Source organism: Larus michahellis, chromosome 3 (genome assembly GCF_964199755.1).
Source record: "Larus michahellis chromosome 3, bLarMic1.1, whole genome shotgun sequence".
NCBI classification, from domain to species: Eukaryota; Metazoa; Chordata; class Aves; order Charadriiformes; family Laridae; genus Larus; species Larus michahellis.
The window spans coordinates 132,128,229-132,146,254 of NC_133898.1; the positions used below are offsets into that span (position 1 = coordinate 132,128,229).

The window sequence follows — 18,026 nt, forward strand, 5'->3', positions numbered from 1 at the left end:
CTGCTCGTTGTCATCTTGTTTTCCTCTGCTTTCTGGAGTGCAGAGTACTTGAGCACTTTGCTAGAAGAGCAGAGTCATATACTCTTGCTTTAGAGAACGCTTAGGCATTTCCAAGAGACAGAGTGGTTCAGTGGCGTCCTCGGGAGGAAAGGGAGGACTTGGGCAGACTCTTTCCTTCTTGCGAGGAGGAAGTGTTGAACGCGGAACAAAGGTGGGTGTGAATTGGACACAGGACAAGAGGACAACTTCTCCTGCAGCGTGTAGTGTTTGAAAGGGCAAGTTGCTATGCGGCTGGGCATCTCTGCTCAAACCTGCTGCTGGTGATAGCTGGGAAGCAAAACCACCCAGTGCGTTCTTGGCTGACACACCTATTGACTGATGGGTGCTCCGACAAGCCATTGACCCTGCTGAGCTCTCTGCTCTAGCTTGTCCTTGGGGGTTTGAGAAGCCTAGCAAGCTCTGCGTGTTCCTGTACTGATTGTTTCTCTTTGTGCTTTTATTGTCAGATTGAGTTCAGCTTGCCAAAGGCAAGTTGCTTGTCCTACCTTCTACTGTACATCACGTCTCTTCCTATCGTCTGCTCTGCATGGACACCATATTTGGCTGAATCCTTTCTAAAGTTCATCTTTGCTTTGCTAATTTCCTACCACGCTGGTCAGTCATGCGGTGCTACGTCTTGTAGTCTGTCTCCCTTGCTGTCATCTTCTCTGTGGCTGAGAAAGGCTTGTTTGTTGTTAATGTTGGTGATCTGGCTTTCCTTTTTGGCCTTCATTTTTTGTCTTGCTGACCGTAACTGTCCTTAGCCTTCATGCACCTGATCATTCACAGAATTAAGAGTCATCACCAGATATAGTAGTGGATGGCAGGTAGCAACCATGTGCAAATCGGTCAGAAGAGTTTGTGTCAGAGGTACCTTAAAGTGTGTATTCTTATCTTTTGCAGTTAACAGTTTGTTTTAAAATGCATGTTCAGGTGAAGCTCCTCTCAAGCTAAGTGGCTTGAACACTGATGTAATGGACTTGCAATGGTGACTAGACCAGACCAAACCCAAAGTTTCTTGCCCCAACATCTAAAATACTGTCACAAGGTGTAAGATCACTTTTGTCTGCCTTGTTTAACATGCCAGCAGTGGGTTTTCCCGAGCTGACTTCAATAGCGTGTTGTTGCTGTTGTGGTGATGAACGGAAGAGATGTGTGTCCGGCCAGGCCGTCTCTGCTCGGTGCGAAGGCACCCAGTGGAAGAACCTGGTACAGTCTTACGCTGTTGCTCTACTGTTGCATCGCTTCAGCTTTGCAATAGCAGAGCAAGGTTATGCATGTGACTTCCAGCCAAGTTGCACATGAGCTGTGATATAAAGTGCTAGGACAGGAAAAAAGCTTGCCATGCATGGCTAATCAAAGCCAGCCGCATAGCCAGTCTCTGCAACAGTGACGGAGAAATGCATTGGGGAGTTCCAGTGGGACTCTGCAAGTTTGGAGGCACAAGGACCAGAGTATCAGAGTGGAGAGGTCCCTGGATGACCTACAACAGCAAATTCCAAACCGCCTTTTGGTGTGTCTGAGTTGGAAGTTCCCACAGACAGTGCAAGCCCCGCTCCTCCCAGAAATGCTGATGCCACTGCAGAACATCCGTAGGACTTGGACACAGAGAAGCTTATTATCAAGTCCTTAGTGAGGCGCAGACAGCCACTACAGACAGAGGTTGGGCAAGGATTCCATCGTACTCGCCTTTCTGGTGTGGGAGTGCCTAAGTTGCATCACTGGCTGAGGTTTCTGTCGATCACACCTTTTTGTGATTGATCGATTGATGACTGCCTCTGCCCTGTTGTGAAACAGGAGCAAATGGCTGGGTAGTGAACTGACCCTTGCCATCCAGCACGCATAGTAACAGTATTTAAACACGTGTTGGAAAATGAAGCTAATCAAAGAAGGTGACTTTATACCTGGCTGATCCTGCTCCGTGTTTGATGGGATAGTGTTGTCCCGGGTGTTGCTGAATTTCCCCAAGGCTGTCGCTGTTGACACGTGCCCCTCTCTCGGGGCAGACCTTGATGTCTCTGCCCTTCTCCAGCGCCCTGGCTGGCAGCAGCTCCCGGTGGTGGTTCACAGACCTCTGGCTGCACAAAGCTGCAAAGCTGAGGTGGGGTTTGGGTTCCTGTTTGCTCTTACAGACCATTGTACCGATAAGAAAGGCAGAGTGAATAGAAGACTTATAAAATAAGTCTTATTTTTATATCCTCAGATGGTCTAGTTAGTTCTCGGCAGTCAGAGGCCATCATGCATGTGATGGGTGTTAGGATTGGCAGGGTTCACAAAAACACCTCTGTGATAGTTCACGTGTGCTGCATGCTGCACAAAGACATATAGTATTCCATTAAAAAAATAAAATTCAGACTTCGGAGCAGAAGGGTTTCTGAAGCCTTGAATGCCCTTTTCTACAAAAACTGTGACAAAGTAATAGTTCTTGTAGACAGAGAGCAAACAGGTTTGGGATCAGCGAGATCCTGTGATTGCGTTACAGCCTAGGCCTCGGGGGAATGCTAAAATCCTAATGGTATTGGTCACTCTGAGGAAAAACTTGTTTCTGATCAAAAACTTCGCAGTATTGATGTGTCTGTGCCTCTGCAGCGATATTGTGTTTCTGGATGCGATCAGCCTCTGGCCCCTCACAGGGGCTGTAGCCATCCGTATCTCCACCTCTCACGCCCTCCGGCCGCCACTACAGATTTAGGTGAAATTATTTTAAGCTCCTGCAAGTCTCCAGCAACAATTCTGAAAGTCATGAGTGGCTTTGTGTGTGGTGTGCATGTGTGTGGCGCTTTTTTTAAGAAGGCAAAACCTCACTTGACAGCATTAAATTTTTGGGGTTTACAGTGGTGGATTGTTCTTTTGAATAGAAAAGAATAACTTACTTAGAGTGGGGAGGGGTCAATACTGTTAAACCTTATCTTGATTCCTGGGCCAAAACATCTACAGAAAGAAACAGTAAAGAGCAGGAATAATGAGGAAATCCAGCTGCTGGAAAAGACCCGACGTAGCCTCTCCTCTCTTAGTAGCCACCTATAGACCAGACACACACGGTGGGCTCCTTAAGGCAGATACCGGCATAGACAAGAGCAGGTCTAACAGAACCTCTTCAGCAGGCCCGGTGGGAGAACGGGTTGTGCTGGGTGGTTTGCCCTTGTGCCGGTCAGGCGCTGGCTGGAGGCGGGGTGATGGGGTGCAAGTGGAAAAAGGGCTGCCCTGCCAGGGGGCTTGGGGTCCCTCAGGCACTGAGCTCATGAACGTTGGGGCCGTTAATAGAAACAGGGGAACGTGTGATGTTGAGGTAGGTCAGGTTATCCTCCAGAAGCACAGGACATCAGAGGACTGGACAAATTCCAGTTGTAACTTGGTAATGCAAAGCTGCACAAAAGTCTAGAGCTCATCATTCGGGAACTGAGGAGGATCTGGTGGCTACGAGCCATTCAAGGGAGGAACTTGACCCACTTGCCTAGTGTGCAGTGTTAAGGTCCGATGGGGCAGAGTCCCCAGTAGAGGGAGTTGGTGTGATTGTGCATGGCCCCAGCCAGAGCTCGTCTAAAGCGGTCAATGTCACTGGGAAAACGCAGAGCAGGTCTTCAGAAGAGGACAAAGAATTCTGCTTAGTGCTGTGAAGTAAACACGTAAGCACTAGGAATGAAGTAATCTCACTGGACTCGCAAGAGAAAAGCTAGCACAAGAACAAAAAGCAGTAAGCCGCTCATGGATGGTTGGTTGGGACAGTAGACACCGGCCATTGGAGCAAGCTCAGTTTCTGGTGCTTGAATAAGATAATATGATTTGGTATGTGCCGCACAGCAAAGTTGAGCTGAGTTACCAAGGAAGATCCTTCATGTCGGACTAGAGCCCAAAGAACATCTCTCCCCTGAGGCTGGTAAATAGTTCAGTCTCGTTCAACTGGGAATCCTCTTTGGTGTGTCCTGCCCTAATCCAGGAACACCTGAAAAAGTACAGGCGGTTTGGCATGTCCCTTGTAAGTCCATGTTGTAGCAGTACGGACACCAGGACCACTTGCGATTGTCCAGGAGGTTGACAAAGCGGGAGGTGGACCTCAGACTGGGACAGGCTGTGCTCAAGCGTGGAAGTGGAGCTTCAAATGGGGTGGTGACTCCGTGCTCCCTCCCTACCTCGGTGTTTCTCCCTGGTGGAGCAGTTGCTTAGCTTTGGAGAGTTGTTTGCGGTCTTTTCAGAGGTGGCTGTCCTGAAAGCTTATCTTTTATGGGGGGCCCATACTTGTGTTCTGCTCGTTGTCCTTGTGGCTGGGATCTGTTCCCTCCCTGTATCTCTGAGTGCGGTTGTTGCTGTGGAGGTGTTGGCTGCTGGGAGGCCTCTGTTGTCAGCGTGGTCATGTCTCCTCATTCAGCAGCTTTGCTCGACTTTTGTCTTGAGGCGCGTTGGCATGGGTGCCCTGCTGACATGTGAAAGAGTTGCCTTGTAGTTCTGTCCCTCTCCTAGAGCCCTGAGGCAGTGACTAATTACAGTGATCTTGGGCATCTCTGGCTGTTCCTGGGGCTCCTGTTGAGTTGCTTGTGACAAACGCTGTAGAGCTGATGTAAGTTAGGTGCTTTCAGGACTTGCACTTCAACAAGGAGTCCTTCCCAGCTTGTCTTCCCATTCGGGAGAAGCTGTGGTCTCCAGGTTTGCTCTTGGAGAGTAATGCTGAGCTGCCTTAATCCATCTGCAGCCAAGGACACAATGGAGAAGTGTATCAGGGCAGGTGACCTGAGATGAGGGGCTGATGAAGGGTCAACTTAACTCCACTGTGCTGCCCCTTTAGGCACCAGAAGGCCCTGGAGCTGCATGTGCTCCCTGGGATCTTGTTGGGGATGGGCTATGGTTTCCTGTACCCTAAGCATTCATTACTTTCTTCTAGTGGCACCGGACACAATTAACAACCACGTGAAGACCTGTCGCGAGGAGCAGAAGAACCTGCACTTCTTTGCCCCAGAATATGGAGGTACGGTGTGGCTACAGCTGCCAGCCTGGTTTTGTTGGCCTTACTAATGCTTCCAAGCTGTTCTGCGTCTTGTTTTCAACTACAGGCTCATGACAAATGTCACATTAATGATTTTGAGTTATTTGCCTGCTTAAATTTTTCAACTCTTCTGTCTTTTGATAGCGGGGCGGGGGAGGATACCTGATACAGAGGCGGTCCTGCTGGTACTGCTGCATGCAGGGATGGGCTGATAACAGCGTTATTTCTGTGTTACAGAAGTTGCCAATGTCACCACTGCTGTGGACATTTACTCCTTTGGGATGTGCGCGCTGGAGGTGAGTATGGAACACTTTGGCTGTGGGACAGAGAGAATGAATTTGAGGGAAGGAGATGGCTCTGTGGGGACGCCGTGGTTGTGGGTGGGTTAGCTTGGCAACAAGTGCGTTTTGTTCCCTGAGCCAACTGCACTTTGCCTTGGGGGGGATCCCTATCGAGGCTCCCCCAAATGCCTTACTGAGGAGTAAATAGCTCAGTAATGTGTAGTTCTTTCTGAAATTCCTAACATGTAATTCATTACTCTGTGGGTCTTGGCCAGTTCTGAAGTATGATGTGCTGGCTGGTGGGAGCAGTCACCGCTACAAACTGCGCTTAATGTACATGGAGAATGGAGCTCCCTGTCTGGGGAGGACCCGTTCTTCCTGTGGGGTCTGGAGGAGAGGACAGATGTAGTCCGTACCTTCTCTGGGACAGCCTGTCCCCACCTGATACAGGTGCTGGTTGCAGTCAGGCGTGAGTCTGAGGTACCTGACCTTAGCAGCTTAGTGGTTCTCTGTCCTTGCAATCTGCAGGCCCAAGTCTAGGAAACGGGAGTTGTTGGTAAGAGTATTTTCTGGGAAGAATTGTCAGAAAGAGCCAACACAAAGAATTCTGAACCGATGCTGCACATCCCCTAAGTGAAGCAGGAAGAGAACTGTGGGAACACAAAACTTGAGTTGCATCCTAAGGTGTTCTCTGGAATCTTCTTGCCAGCCTTTCCTAGCTGGGAATTAGTGCATATGTTGGAATATGTGTTGGCTGGAGCCAGTTCTGGATGGCATTGTTTGCTTGCTTTTCTGCCTGTATTACAGGGCTATTCATCCAGCCGGGGGTGTGCTGTTGGATTCTGGCAGTGATCCAGTTACTGCTTCATTAGAGGGTGGGAATTATCAAGCACAAGTACAGGCCAATGCATCATGAGGTTCAGAATGGAGATACTTACTGTCCGAGGTGATGCTGGCGTAGTTTTCAGGTCTCCTGGCAAGCCGTTGGGGTGCTGCAAACAAGCTATTGTAACGAGGCAGTCACTCTCTCTCTGCCTCCACACACTGTGACCTTAAATAGCACCAACCAACCTGGCTGTTGCCATCTCACGCTTGGCAGTGGTCTCCTCGAGCTCTGTCCAGTGCAGTCAGTAGTTCTCCATGAAGACTGACGCCCTGCTCTGTGTTTGCAGATGGCGGTGCTGGAAATACAGGGTAACGGAGAGTCGTCGTACGTGCCCCAGGAGGCCATTAACAGTGCCATCCAGCTGCTGGAGGACCCCCTGCAGAGGGTGAGCGAGGAGGGATCAGCATCCCTGCAGACATGTTGGCGTTGCATGTGGTCTCATGTGATTTTTGTCTTTCAGGAATTCATTCAGAAGTGTCTAGAACAGGACCCTGGCAAGCGTCCTACTGCCCGGGAGCTCCTTTTTCATCAGGCGTTGTTTGAGGTGCCATCGCTAAAGCTGCTCGCTGCTCACTGCATCGTTGGACATCAGCGTGAGTATGGAGCCCCAGGGTGCCACATCTTGCCTTCTGCAAAGCTTCCCTAAGTTGTCAGTGCTGCTGGCATCCTGGAAAACGGGACCTTCAGGCTGCTCTTAACAGGCAGGGACCAAGCCTGGTGAAACAGAGCTGCCGTCACTGCAGGGCCTGGGGGACGGTGGTGCCCTGCCTGCTCCGAGAGGCACAGGGGATTAACAGCCAGGAGCCTCTGGGGGTTTTATTGCTCTTCTTAGGTTGGAAAGGAATTGCAGTTGTTCGGTTTTGTTTTTTTTTTTTTTTTTTTAAATAGATATGATTCCTGAAAATGCTTTAGAAGAAATGACCAAAAACCTTGACATGAGTGCAGTGTTGGCAGAGATTAATCATGCGGACAGGGAAGGAGTCAAGATGATGTGAGTACCTGTGTTGTTGCCTGGAGGGGGCTGATGGGGTGCGTGTGGAATGGGTGCCAGGGCACCGGGGTGAGCACTGAAGGATCCCTTCAAGTTGGTGTTGGCATTTCACCACCCACTGGGAAACAAAAGGGAGCTGATGGTGCTGCTGGTGAGGAGCAGTCACGCTCTGGGCACAGAACATATTCTGTGGAGGGAATCTCCTGGGTGGAAGACGACTTTGCAGCCATGTTCTGTGAACAGATTCCGTGCAGCAGAGATGTGAATTGTTACCCAGATGGAGAGGTGGGAAGTTAACTTACTGTATTGGAACAGCCCTTAGCAAAGCCTGGCTGAACAGTCAGGGGAGGTGACTCGGACCAGCCACAGGCTTGTCAAATGGAATCCAATACGCTGGAGAAACGGTTCCTCAGCGTCTTCTTAACGGAGCAGCTTACTCTGCGATATGCAAAGGGAAAGGCTGTTTTGGGCAGCTGTCAGTAACACGCTGCAGCTGCCTAAACTATGGAGGTGGCTTCCTAAGTGAGGGAGCATAGTATGTATGGGGCAAGTAGGGTGCTGAGAATTGATGGTAGATTCTGGATAATGAAACCTCAGCTGGTTGAGGGTTTAGCTGAAAAGACTAAGATGTGGATACTGTATTTCCAGAGAAGACCAGGGTGTTTCCAGGGTAGCCCAGCACTCTGGGATGCTCAGGCTACTGAACAAAAGTGATCAAGACAACAAGGAAAATAAAAAAAGCTCTTTGGCCCATATAGACCTTTCTAAGGACTGACATTCCGGTCTTCACAGCGCTAGTAAATAATAGCATTGAATTCCCTTTGGAATGTTTTTTGTTAATTAAAGGTTGAAAATGGAGGATAAAGAGTGAATAGCCAAAGCTGTGCAAGAGAAATTCTTTGCATATATTGGGCGTCAGTCTGCAGAGCATTGGCTAGCTGGCACACACCAGGCTGGCGTGCTGGAAAAAGAAAAAGAAAGTGCAGGAATGACTTGAAATGTCAGAGAGCGTCCTTTCCAGATGGCTATTGGAGTGCCATGCAAACTGAGCTGCTAGAAAAAATTGTAAATTTTTGCTGAAAACTCCTGATATAGTAGAGGATGGGAAAGTGACAGTTGTGTGTGTTGAAGAGGGCTGTGGAGCTGTCTGGGGAACCGAGGCAGACGTGCAGCCCCTGCCAGATCTGATGGAACCGCAAAGCCCCTGGAGGGCACCGTGACAGCATTCGACCCATTTGCAGCCTCTGGCTAATCTCTGAAATTCTTAAAACAAGCGGTACGGGGAATGCTGGCTGTTCAGAAGTTTTGTTTAACGAGTCTAAAAGAAGCTGTGGGCAAGTGGGCACTGAAAAGCTGAATTGACTAAGGTGATGAGGAAAGTGATTTACTGGGGAATTAGTAAAGTAGGAGAACCTGTGTCTCCTTGTTAGTCAAAACCAGAAAGAAGTGAGGTACTCGCTGTGGACAGTGCTGGTGTTGCTAACTCCCTGTGCCGCGCAAGGGACAATAATAGCTGCTTTTCTGTCTGAGAAGGCTTTGAAGTAACAGCACAGGAAAACGCCATTTCCAGCTTGTTGGAAATGCTCTTCTGTGCAGCCGCAAACGAGAGCAAATGTGGTCTCAGGGTGCCCGATCGTGGGAGAGAAGGTTACGGTGGTTGGGTGAAGTGTCTGAAGACGTTATCAGTGCGATGTGCGGGTACAAAATGGCAACCTTTGTGAGCAGTCCTGGAGCAGATCAGAGGCTGGGGAATTAAAAAAGAACTGGTGGGAAGACTTTCCTCCAAGGCACTTCATTAAGCAGCCACCAAGATGAATGAGCAATCTAGGAAAGAAACTGCAGAGGGAACAAAAGTATCCTGGACTCCAGTGAGAAGTATTTGGGCAGGACGTTAAATCCTGAGGTGTAGTTTCTGGTCTGGAGTGATACGGCCAGTCATGCTGTGCCACCAGCTGCTGAGGGGCTCTTGCCTTTACAGTGCCGAGTGTCCTCGCTCTGCTGGAGATGGGATGCCGGCTTTGTGGGTCTGTTGTGACGGATGTCTTTGAAAAACCTCGCTAGAACGTGGTGTTATTGGGCCAGATTCCACGTAATCGTTCACATCAGACAGCTCTCTACAGGGAGGCGGTACCTGTTCTGCCATAATTAAAATGTTGCCTCATCCTTAGCTCCTGTGAATGGTTCCTTCCTGTGCAGGAAGACTGGAGTCCGTCTCACCTTTGGCTGGCTGTACCCATCCTGCCCAGTGACACGGCTGCAGGCTAGGACATGGGGATTTGAAACTGCATCTGAAGAGGCTTGAGTGATGGTTCTGTTAAATGACTTCTCATCTCAGTACACTTTTTTTTTTTCCCACCCCAGCTTCTCACAGTCTCCAGCACTGGAGCTGGACAAGTTCCTGGAGGATGTAAGGTAAGAGGGTTTGTTTGTGTTTTGTTTTTTTTTTTCTTTTTTATAAAGGGTGATTTTAACTGTGTGTGAGACTGGAAAAATTTTGGAGAGGCATAACCTTGGACACGGCTCCTTTCTTGTAGGAATGGGATCTACCCACTCACAGCCTTTGGGATGCCACGACCCCAGCAGCCCCAGCAGGTAGTGGTGAAATCTCCCATTGCTCCTCCATCAGTGAAGACACCAACTCCGGAGCCTGCTGAGGTGGAGACCCGCAAGGTGAGCAATGGGAGCTCCATTCCCCCTCCCCGGCCAAGCTCCGCAGCTGCAGCCGGTCACGGGGCATCTCTGCTTCTGTTTCAGGTGGTGCTGATGCAGTGCAACATCGAGTCCGTGGAGGAGGGAGTGAAGCATCACGTACGTTCCCAGCTCCTGGTTGAGCATGTGTCGGGGTGTACCAGGGCAGCTGAGAGAAATGGCTCCAGCGCACTGCTGGCTGGGTTTGGAGCGGAACTGGCTGTGGTGGTTCTGTTAGACCCCTGTGGGACTCTGGAGGGGAGTGGTTCATACCCCAGTGGGGAGTTCTGGGGATGCTCCTGGCTGTCTGTGGCCACGGTGTCGTCCCTCATGAGAACTTCTCTACCCTGCAGTTAACGCTGCTGCTGAAACTGGAAGACAAGTTGAATCGACACTTGAGCTGTGACCTGCAGCCCAGTAAGTACCTTTCCTCCTGTGCTCTGGGGCCAGCAGCACGCTCAGAGCCAGGACTTACAGCCGTCCCTGTGTTGCAGATGACAACATCCAGGAGCTGGCAGCTGAACTGGTCCAGCTTGGATTCATTAGCGAGGTAAGCAGTCCTGGGGTTCAGGTAGGGATAACAGGTCTGCGTTCCCTTCTCAAATGGTTTATGCCAGATCACTCCTTTTCTAGCTGGGAAGGTGGGAGAAATGAGACGTGTCCCTGCACTGGTGCCCTGCCAGGCTTCGGCCAAGCTCTCTGCTTTGCACGGGCCTGCCCCTCACTGCAGCTTGTTCTTCCCAGGCTGACCAGAGCAGACTTACCTGTTTACTTGAAGAGGCGTTCAGCAAGTTCTACTACACCCGGAACGGAGCCCTGACGGCAGTGACTGTGTCATCTTAGCAGCCCTGGCTCACGGGCGGCCAGTGCGGCTTTGTTGCCTGTGACCCCTTCTGTGTCTGTCCATCACTGTAGGGCATCAGCGAGACCCCAGCTGCAGCGCTTGGAAGCTCATCCTGCATGTGCCGTGGCTGGGCTGCGACAATCCTCCCTCCTGCCCGCCTATTAAAGGGGACTTTGAGCATCAGTATTATTTCCAGCCCTGTTTTTGTTGGGATTTTGCCAGGTGGTGCCGGGGAGCCGGGTCCTGGCTTGGGGTGTTCTGTAGCCCCATTCATGTGCATGGAGTTTGTTCTGTTTGAATTGTACAAAGTGTCTTTTGCACAGCACAGAAATTTTTTTTTCTCTCTTTTTTTTTTTTTTTTTTTTAATTTAAAGGTAAGCGGGGGGGGGGAGCCCCCCAGCCCCGCCCCCTCTCTGCACCCCCCTCTGCCGCTGCCTCTGGCACCGCCCACCCCCTCCCCTTCCCCCCGCTCCGGACGGGGGGTGCCTGGGCGCCCCTTGTTCCCCGCCGACCCCCCGCCCCGGGCCGCACTTTGTTTACTGGTTTTGCACGGCCGCCCGCCCGCCCTGCGGCTGCGGCGGGTGCGGACACGGGGCTGCCCCCTGGGGCCCCCCCCGCCGCCTCCGCCCCGCTCCCGGCGGAGCGCTGGGACACCCCCCCCGTCCCGTCCCGTCCCGGGGTGCGGGGCTGGGCCCAGTGCTGCTCCTGCATCTCATTTCTATCATTTCCTATTTTTAATAAACTGTTTTGTAAATATGCGAGTGCTGCCTCTTTCCGGGGCGGGCGGGGGCGGGACGGGGCTGCCCGGCCCCGGGGCGGTGCCGTGGGGCGGCGGCGGCGGCGGCAGCCATGGCGGGCGGGCGCGGGGGGCGGTGGGCGCCGGGGGCGCTGGCGGAGCCGCGGCGGCTGATGCGGGGCGGGCTGGGGCTGATCGTGCTGGGCCACGGCAGCCTGGTGCTGGGCGCCATCGTCCATGGCTCGGTCCTGCGGCACGTGGCCGGCGCCAGCCGCGCCGTCACCCCCGAGTACGCGGCGGCCAACGTGGTGTCGGTGGGCTCCGGGCTGCTGGTGAGAGCTGGGCCGCGCCGGGGGCCGGGCAGCGGGAGGGGGGCGCCGGCCCGGCCCCGGGCGCGGGCTGAGCGCGGGTCTCTCCCCGCAGAGCATCGCCGCGGGCATCGTGGCCATCCTGGTGTCGCACAACCTGTCCCGGGCAGCGCTGGTGAGTGCGGGGCCGGGGGGACAGCAGCGGAGCGGGACGGGGGCCTCGCCGCTGCCCAGCCCCCGCCCGCCGCCGCTCCCCTGGACCTTGTCCCCGGAGGCTCCTTCCGCCTGGGCCTCGCGCGGGCTGCGGGTGTCGCCTCTCGCCCCGGATAAGCCCCGCTGGGAAGGAGGGAGGGCGGGTGGGCAGCAGCCTGGGCACCGGGCACCGTGCCCGTGGGTGAAGCTGCGTCCGGGGTCAGGCATCTCCCTGTGGTCGCACAGGGTGGGCCTGCTTCAGGCAGAGCTGCTGGTGGGGCCTCGGCTCTCGGCAGAGCTGGGCCCGGGCTGGGGCTTCCCGGGTGCAGGAGCCGGTGGGATGGCGGTCTCCGGTGGCTCTGGGCTCATGGGGGGGGCAAGGGATGCGAAGGGTGCAAAAGCCCCATCCAAGTGCGGGGCTGAGCCGTGCTGGAAGGGGCAGGAGACCGCATGTGCTCACTTGGTGCCAGTGTCTGCGGGGTTACCCTGCGGAGCTGGCGTGCGGCAGTGCGGTGTGCCTGGCCCCCTGCAGTGCCAGCCCCTGGTGTTTCCCCCAGCTCTCACGCGTTCTTGCTGCCCGCAGCATTGGACCCTGCTGAGCATGTCCCTGTTGAACTGCCTCCTGTCCACAGCGTGCACTGTGGGCCTGGCGCTGGCCATCGCCCTCACCGTTCACAGCCGGGGCATGCACCTTGTCAGGGGCTGTGACAGCCCCGCGCTGCCTGATGATGCCCGTGCAGCCATAGCGACGAACGACTGTCCTTTCAACACCACACGCATCTATGTGAGTCTGCAGGGCCCCTCCCGCTCTTCCTCTTTTTGTCTCTGCTTCCTCTCTTTTTCCTTTTTCTCACTCTCTCTCGCCCACCCTCTCTCTGCCCCTCTCCCTCTCCCCCTGTTCCCTTCGTTCTCTCCTTCCCCTGCTGCTTGCGCAGCCCCTGCTCAGCCGCCTGCAGGCAGGCTGGGTGCCATGGACCAGGCTCCCTGAGGGACCTGCAACCCTCTGCCCTGCAGGACACGGCCCTGGCGCTCTGGTTCCCTGCCATGCTGCTGGCAGCCGCAGAAGCTGTGCTGTCTGGCAGGTGCTGTTTGGTGGCCCTGATATTCCGGGGCATTGGGCCCTGCGCACGCGGCTACAGCAAAGAGCAGGTATGTCCCATTGGCCCGGACTGGGCTCCCTGCCTCTGCCCCACCATTGCTGCCTTTTTGCTGCCTTTTGAAGGTGCTGGGTGCTGCAGGGTCCTCCTTCCCGTACAAGCAGGCTGTGCAGCAAGGGGAGGGGGGGAATGTGTGCAAGGGGAAGGTGATGGCGGGGGGGGGGAATGACAAGTTTGAACATCTTCTGTCTAGCCTTGGTGACAGACTGGCACCCCTTCACCTTGGGGAGTTGCAGAGGGATCCTCCTCTTCATCCCACTGATAGCCAAGCTGGTCTGTCCTGGCTGTCCTGAGCGAGTGCCACCCCCACCCCCCCCACCTGGCCCAGCCCTTCATACATCACTGGGACCCTCCACCTCCATTTTTCTCTCTGTAGCTGGCCGGGCCGAGTACAGTGAAGGAGGGTCCACCGCGTGAGATGCAGCAACTCCTGGCTGAGACTCGTGCCTAGAGCTGGAGAGGTGAGTGCTGTGCGTGGGCTGTGCCTGGCGGTGGGCGAGCGGGGGCAGGCTCTGCTGGCAAGAGCGCCCCTGCCCACACCAGCTCCCTGAAACGCCTCTTTCCAAACGCAAGTACTGGACATGGGTGTTGGCGTGTGCCTGGCCCTGCAGCGCGGTCCTGCTCTCACGAGTCCTCTTTCACTCCAGGTGGTGCTGCAGGAGGGCTGCCATCAGCCAGGTGACGTTTCAGCTGCACTGTGCTCCTGCCCCAGAGGCAGGCGTGGGGAGGGTGGGCTGCAGGGGGAAGGGGTGCATCTTCCTCCCCCCCAGACCCACCACCCCTCCTGGGACAAACCCCGCAGATTCCAGACACGAGCTGCCAGGGGTCACCAGGCAGCCTTAGCCCAGCAGGCGCCATGGGCCCCAGACACCCTCCCGTCCTCCCCCAAGGCCCTTGCTGGGACACCGAAGGCTCCATTGGTGTTTTACATGTGGTGATGGGAGCAGGCGGAGGTGCTGGGGCCTGGCAACAGCCAGGGCTGTCCTGGTGCTGGTGGGCCTGCTGCAGGGCCAGCTGGCCAAAGAGGGGAAGGCAAACGACCCCTTTGTTGGGAGCCTGTGTTGTTTCTCTGGGTAAATAAACTTTTAATTTTCACACTGGCTGCTGTAAGTGGCTCCCCCGGGTGGATGCCAGCTGGGAGATGGGCCCAGTGATGGAACGATGGCGCAGCTGGTGTGTAAGCCCATCTCCATGCTCGCCCCACCAGGAACAGGGATGTAGACAAACGCATGGTTGCAGTGTGACAGTCACCCAGCAGGGCCAGCAGACACGTGTGCAGGGTTATCACCCTGTGCACTGGGAGCTACACGTGTTCCTGGACTCGCATCCCTTGACAAAGAGGAGCACAGCAGGGTTGAGAAACATGTTTACTGGGGGTGAAAGTGGAGGGTGTTGCAGGACAGGCCCGAGAGCTGCCATGGTCCAGCTCACTGGAAAGAGAAGCTAGTGCTCGGGAGTCCCCCACACCACTGGCTGAGGAACTTGAGCACATCCTGGCACGCAGGGCTGTGGGACGTCTGCAGAACGAAAGAGGCCTTGGCAGTGGCCAGGGGTAGTGCCATCTCTCCCTGCCAAGGATATCCCTGGGGCAGACAGAGCTGCACAGCCAGGGCTGGGCCTGCCCCGGCTCCACGAGCGAGGGTAACCCCTGCCCAGGTTCCCCTAAAACCGCCCCAGTTCCCCGTCTCTACCCCACAGGACAATGTTTTATTGTCAGCGTGAGGGGTTGCACACCCCTCCCAGCCCATCTCCCTGCCCCACGGGGTGCCTGGCTCACCTTGACAGCCATCAGGAACTTGTTCCATGTGTCCTTGTTGGTTTCTCGGCCTGGCCGCTTGAACTCTATCTTGTTCCTCAGCACAGGGTACCCTGGTCACACAGTGACACCCTCAGAAACAAGCCAAGACCCACAGCAGACCCCTGGCTTCTAGAGACAGATTGAGGAAGGGCGTGTCTGCAGTGGTAGGATCAAAGGAAAATGGAGGCCTGTGTCTCTGGCAAGGGCACCCAGCCACGTGAAATGCGCGCATCCTGCCCCTGATCTTTGGAGACGGAGCCCTGCTGCTGGTGGCCTATGCCAGCTCCCCCTTCTCCAACCCACTCTTTGAGTCCTGCAGCGCAATCCCCTGCTGTCTGAAACCTGGGGGGGGGGGGGGGGGGGCGCGGTTAGCACTTGCCAGAACAGATTTTGTAAAGCGGGGCAAAGCAGGGCCAGGCACTTCAAGTGCACATGTCAGTGCTGCCCAGGCAGTCTGTTAATCATAGTCACAGAATGGTAGAAACAGTATGGTGGAGGTTAGAAGGGACCTCTGGGGTCTATATGGTCCAGTCCACCCCCCAACCCTGCCCCAGCTCAAGCAGGGCCACAGCCAGTTGCCCAGGACTGTGTCCAGACAGCTTTCGGCTGTTTCCAAGTACAGAGATGCCCCAACTTCTGTGCAACTTGTTCCAGTGCTCAGTCACCCTCACAGTAGAAAATGGACCCTTCTATCTCCTCCAGCAGAACTGGTCCCGCAGCCTGCCAGTCTCCCTGCTCCTCTTTCAGCAGAGCCTGAATTCCCTCCCAGATCCCCCTTTGCAATGTATTCCCACTCCCCATCTGGCACCATGTGTGAGCTGCCTGGAGCGTACCTGTGAGCACGCAGGGCAGGGAGCGCACCCCGGTATTTGCTGCCACCAGTGAGGCTTCGTATGTGTCCCGCTCGTCCTGTGGCAACACCTGCTCCAGCCGCTGGTCCATGGACATGGTGAGCACCCAGTCCCTGACCTCCTCCCGCTTCTCCTCCTGCAGGGCAGAGGACAGGGCACCTCCTGACACGGCACCTGTGATCCTGCCCAGCTGCTGCTCCACAGTGCGAGGGCGTACACGGAGGGGGCAGGACATGCGTGTGCACACAGGATGTGCACACACGTGCGTGTGCACGTATCTGGGGGTGGGGGATTGTTTGCACGTGTGCAGAAACACACGTGTATATTGGGAGGAGAACATGAGAAAGAAGGTGTGTATGTGCCTGTGTGTGCTGGGGCTGTGTGCAGGGGGCAATGCTGTGCACATTTCCATCTCCTCTAGCACTGCTGTCCCACCCTTGCCCCAGTCCTTGGTCAGAGAGGGCCCTGAAGCAGCATCACTGGTCATGGGAGCTGGAGACGGCAGATGACACTCACAGGGACGTGCTGTTGGGCTGGAAGTGGCACTTCAAAGGGAATGTCTGTGTTCTGGAAATCAGAGTGGTCCAGAGAATCCAGGTTCCCTTCTTCAATGGCCTGAGGAAGGAAAAGTGGTGGAGCACTAGGCAACCCCTCCTTGGAGTTGAGAGCATAATCTACATTGTGAGGATGCCATTACTGATGCCCTTCTTTAATAGCGCTGGGGTGACTGGGCCCTCCTGGGACGTGGCATTTATGGTCATCCTCTGCAGTGTCAGAGGATGTGTGCCCCTGAAACACTGAATTAAAACTTGTCAGGTGGCCTCAGAGAAGGGAAAAATGAAATGGGGAGCTTTTTTCCCCAGCAGCTGGTGACAGCACTTGGAAGACTAGTGCAGAAATGTCTGTCAGCTTCCTGGGCTTTGGTGTTGTCTGGTGACCAACCTGGTAGTCAAGGAATGCGATGACTGGCAGGGGGGTGTGCCCGAGTCTTGTATCACAGTGGCTAAAGCACTGGGCCATGCCCTCCACCCCTCAGGAAATTTTCCTTCCCTTGGAACAACTCAGATCATCATGAAAACTGTAATGGCACTTGCAGCCATGAAGACCACAGGCCTGACCTGTTAGGCCAACTTGCTCTTTGCTGCAGCCTGCATGCGTGGTGGCATTGGCACACGCATGGTGGCACACGCATGGTGACACAGCCAGAGCTGCTCAGGTGCTCTGTGTGGCAAGTGCCTCCACAGCTAGTGTTACACACAGGTACACCCAGCAGTGTCCTCCATCAGCACGAGCTCAACTGCGTGCTGCCACGTTCAGACCTCAGGAGTCCTGTGGCCAGGCTGAGGCCTGTTTTGGCCCTACAGCCCCTTGTCATTTTCAGTACAATAGCCCTCCCTCCATCAGACTATACGCACATCTGAGAGGTCCAGGAAGCGGTTCAGGAAGATGAATGCCATGTTCTCCCAGCTGACTGCCTAGTAGAGAGAGAAACCCCAGGTAAGACCAGACAGCTTATCTGCACAGACACAACTGTCCTGCCTGAGCGATGGCTAGAAAGCACGTGGTTCTGTTTGTGCCACTACATCTTGCTTGCAGCATGGGTAATGCAGAAGGAGAGTGCACATCCCAGCTCACCATCCCGGAGACTGCTTCACAGGTGACCACTGGGATAACCAGCCCACTGGCCACAGGCTGTCCTACAGGACTGAGTTGGGCATTATTGTACAGGCAGCATCAGACAGTGAGAACATGCTGCTCTGCCTTCCATGTGGCATTGCTATGGGCTGGCAGAGCCTATAGCCTCAGGAGTAAGGTAACACGTAGGTGACCCAGAGCAAGGCAGATCAGTTAGGAGTCCTGAATCTACACTAACAGAGCCATGAAATACAATGTGGCCCCCGGTCTACCCCTGGGTCTGCGGTTCATGTCCCCCTTGCTAGTTCAGGTCTGCCCTCCCACACCTACTGCCATTCCATGACAAAGTACAGAGGCTAGCAAGCTGTTTGAGGAAAGGCCTCCAATGCCAGTGTCTGGCTACTGGTCTACCAGTGCAGCTAGGGGACGATAGGGGAAGATAAAGTTGAGAATCCCTGAGCCCAGGGTCCTCCACTTCCTTAGCTGCTCTGGTGGCAGATAGCTCTTACCTTGGCAGCTATCCCAGCTTCATAGAAAGCCTTGTCTGCAGGCAGGACCTCAGTGTGGCGCAGTAAGGAAATGGACAACTTGGCAGCCACAGTGTCCTGCAGCCACAGGGGACAGTAAAGCCACAACAATCAG

The 18,026-nt window shown here is 54.7% G+C and overlaps 3 protein-coding genes across 7 annotated transcripts in view; 2 read left to right on the top strand and 1 right to left on the bottom strand.

The window, feature by feature from the left end:
• NRBP1 (nuclear receptor binding protein 1) overlaps positions 1-11,465 on the top strand; it is a 43,610-nt gene extending 32,145 nt beyond the window's left edge. For both annotated transcript variants that reach the window (XM_074582366.1, XM_074582367.1), the window contains 11 exons: positions 4,916-4,999; positions 5,255-5,313; positions 6,471-6,569; positions 6,645-6,777; positions 7,073-7,175; positions 9,537-9,587; positions 9,710-9,845; positions 9,930-9,983; positions 10,217-10,280; positions 10,358-10,413; positions 10,608-11,465. In XM_074582366.1, the coding sequence (XP_074438467.1) occupies positions 4,916-4,999; positions 5,255-5,313; positions 6,471-6,569; positions 6,645-6,777; positions 7,073-7,175; positions 9,537-9,587; positions 9,710-9,845; positions 9,930-9,983; positions 10,217-10,280; positions 10,358-10,413; positions 10,608-10,706 (938 nt within the window). In that variant the 3' untranslated portion in view covers positions 10,707-11,465. The remainder of the gene's footprint in view (positions 1-4,915; positions 5,000-5,254; positions 5,314-6,470; positions 6,570-6,644; positions 6,778-7,072; positions 7,176-9,536; positions 9,588-9,709; positions 9,846-9,929; positions 9,984-10,216; positions 10,281-10,357; positions 10,414-10,607) is intronic.
• Positions 11,466-11,526: 61 nt separating this feature from the next.
• On the top strand, positions 11,527-14,195 carry KRTCAP3 (keratinocyte associated protein 3). Of its 2 annotated transcripts, none has more exons than XM_074582368.1 (6): positions 11,527-11,775; positions 11,867-11,926; positions 12,527-12,727; positions 12,879-13,092; positions 13,477-13,561; positions 13,748-14,195. In XM_074582368.1, exons 1-5 carry the CDS (start codon positions 11,557-11,559, stop codon positions 13,515-13,517), a joined length of 735 nt encoding a protein of 244 aa, XP_074438469.1. In that variant the 5' UTR covers positions 11,527-11,556; the 3' UTR covers positions 13,518-13,561; positions 13,748-14,195. The 2 variants fall into 2 exon arrangements, with proteins under 2 accessions (XP_074438469.1, XP_074438470.1); XM_074582369.1 differs by having other exon boundaries at positions 11,536-11,775; positions 12,958-13,092.
• A 259-nt stretch (positions 14,196-14,454) lies between these two features.
• IFT172 (intraflagellar transport 172) overlaps positions 14,455-18,026 on the bottom strand; it is a 39,402-nt gene continuing 35,830 nt past the window's right edge. For all 3 annotated transcript variants that reach the window (XR_012586386.1, XM_074582370.1, XM_074582371.1), the window contains 6 exons: positions 17,894-17,989; positions 17,165-17,224; positions 16,266-16,364; positions 15,732-15,885; positions 14,878-14,969; positions 14,455-14,617 (listed from right to left, as the gene is read on the bottom strand). Coding sequence is in view for 2 of the 3 variants with exons in the window: in XM_074582370.1 (XP_074438471.1) it covers positions 14,528-14,617; positions 14,878-14,969; positions 15,732-15,885; positions 16,266-16,364; positions 17,165-17,224; positions 17,894-17,989 (591 nt within the window). In the remaining variant the exon portion in view is untranslated. The remainder of the gene's footprint in view (positions 14,618-14,877; positions 14,970-15,731; positions 15,886-16,265; positions 16,365-17,164; positions 17,225-17,893; positions 17,990-18,026) is intronic.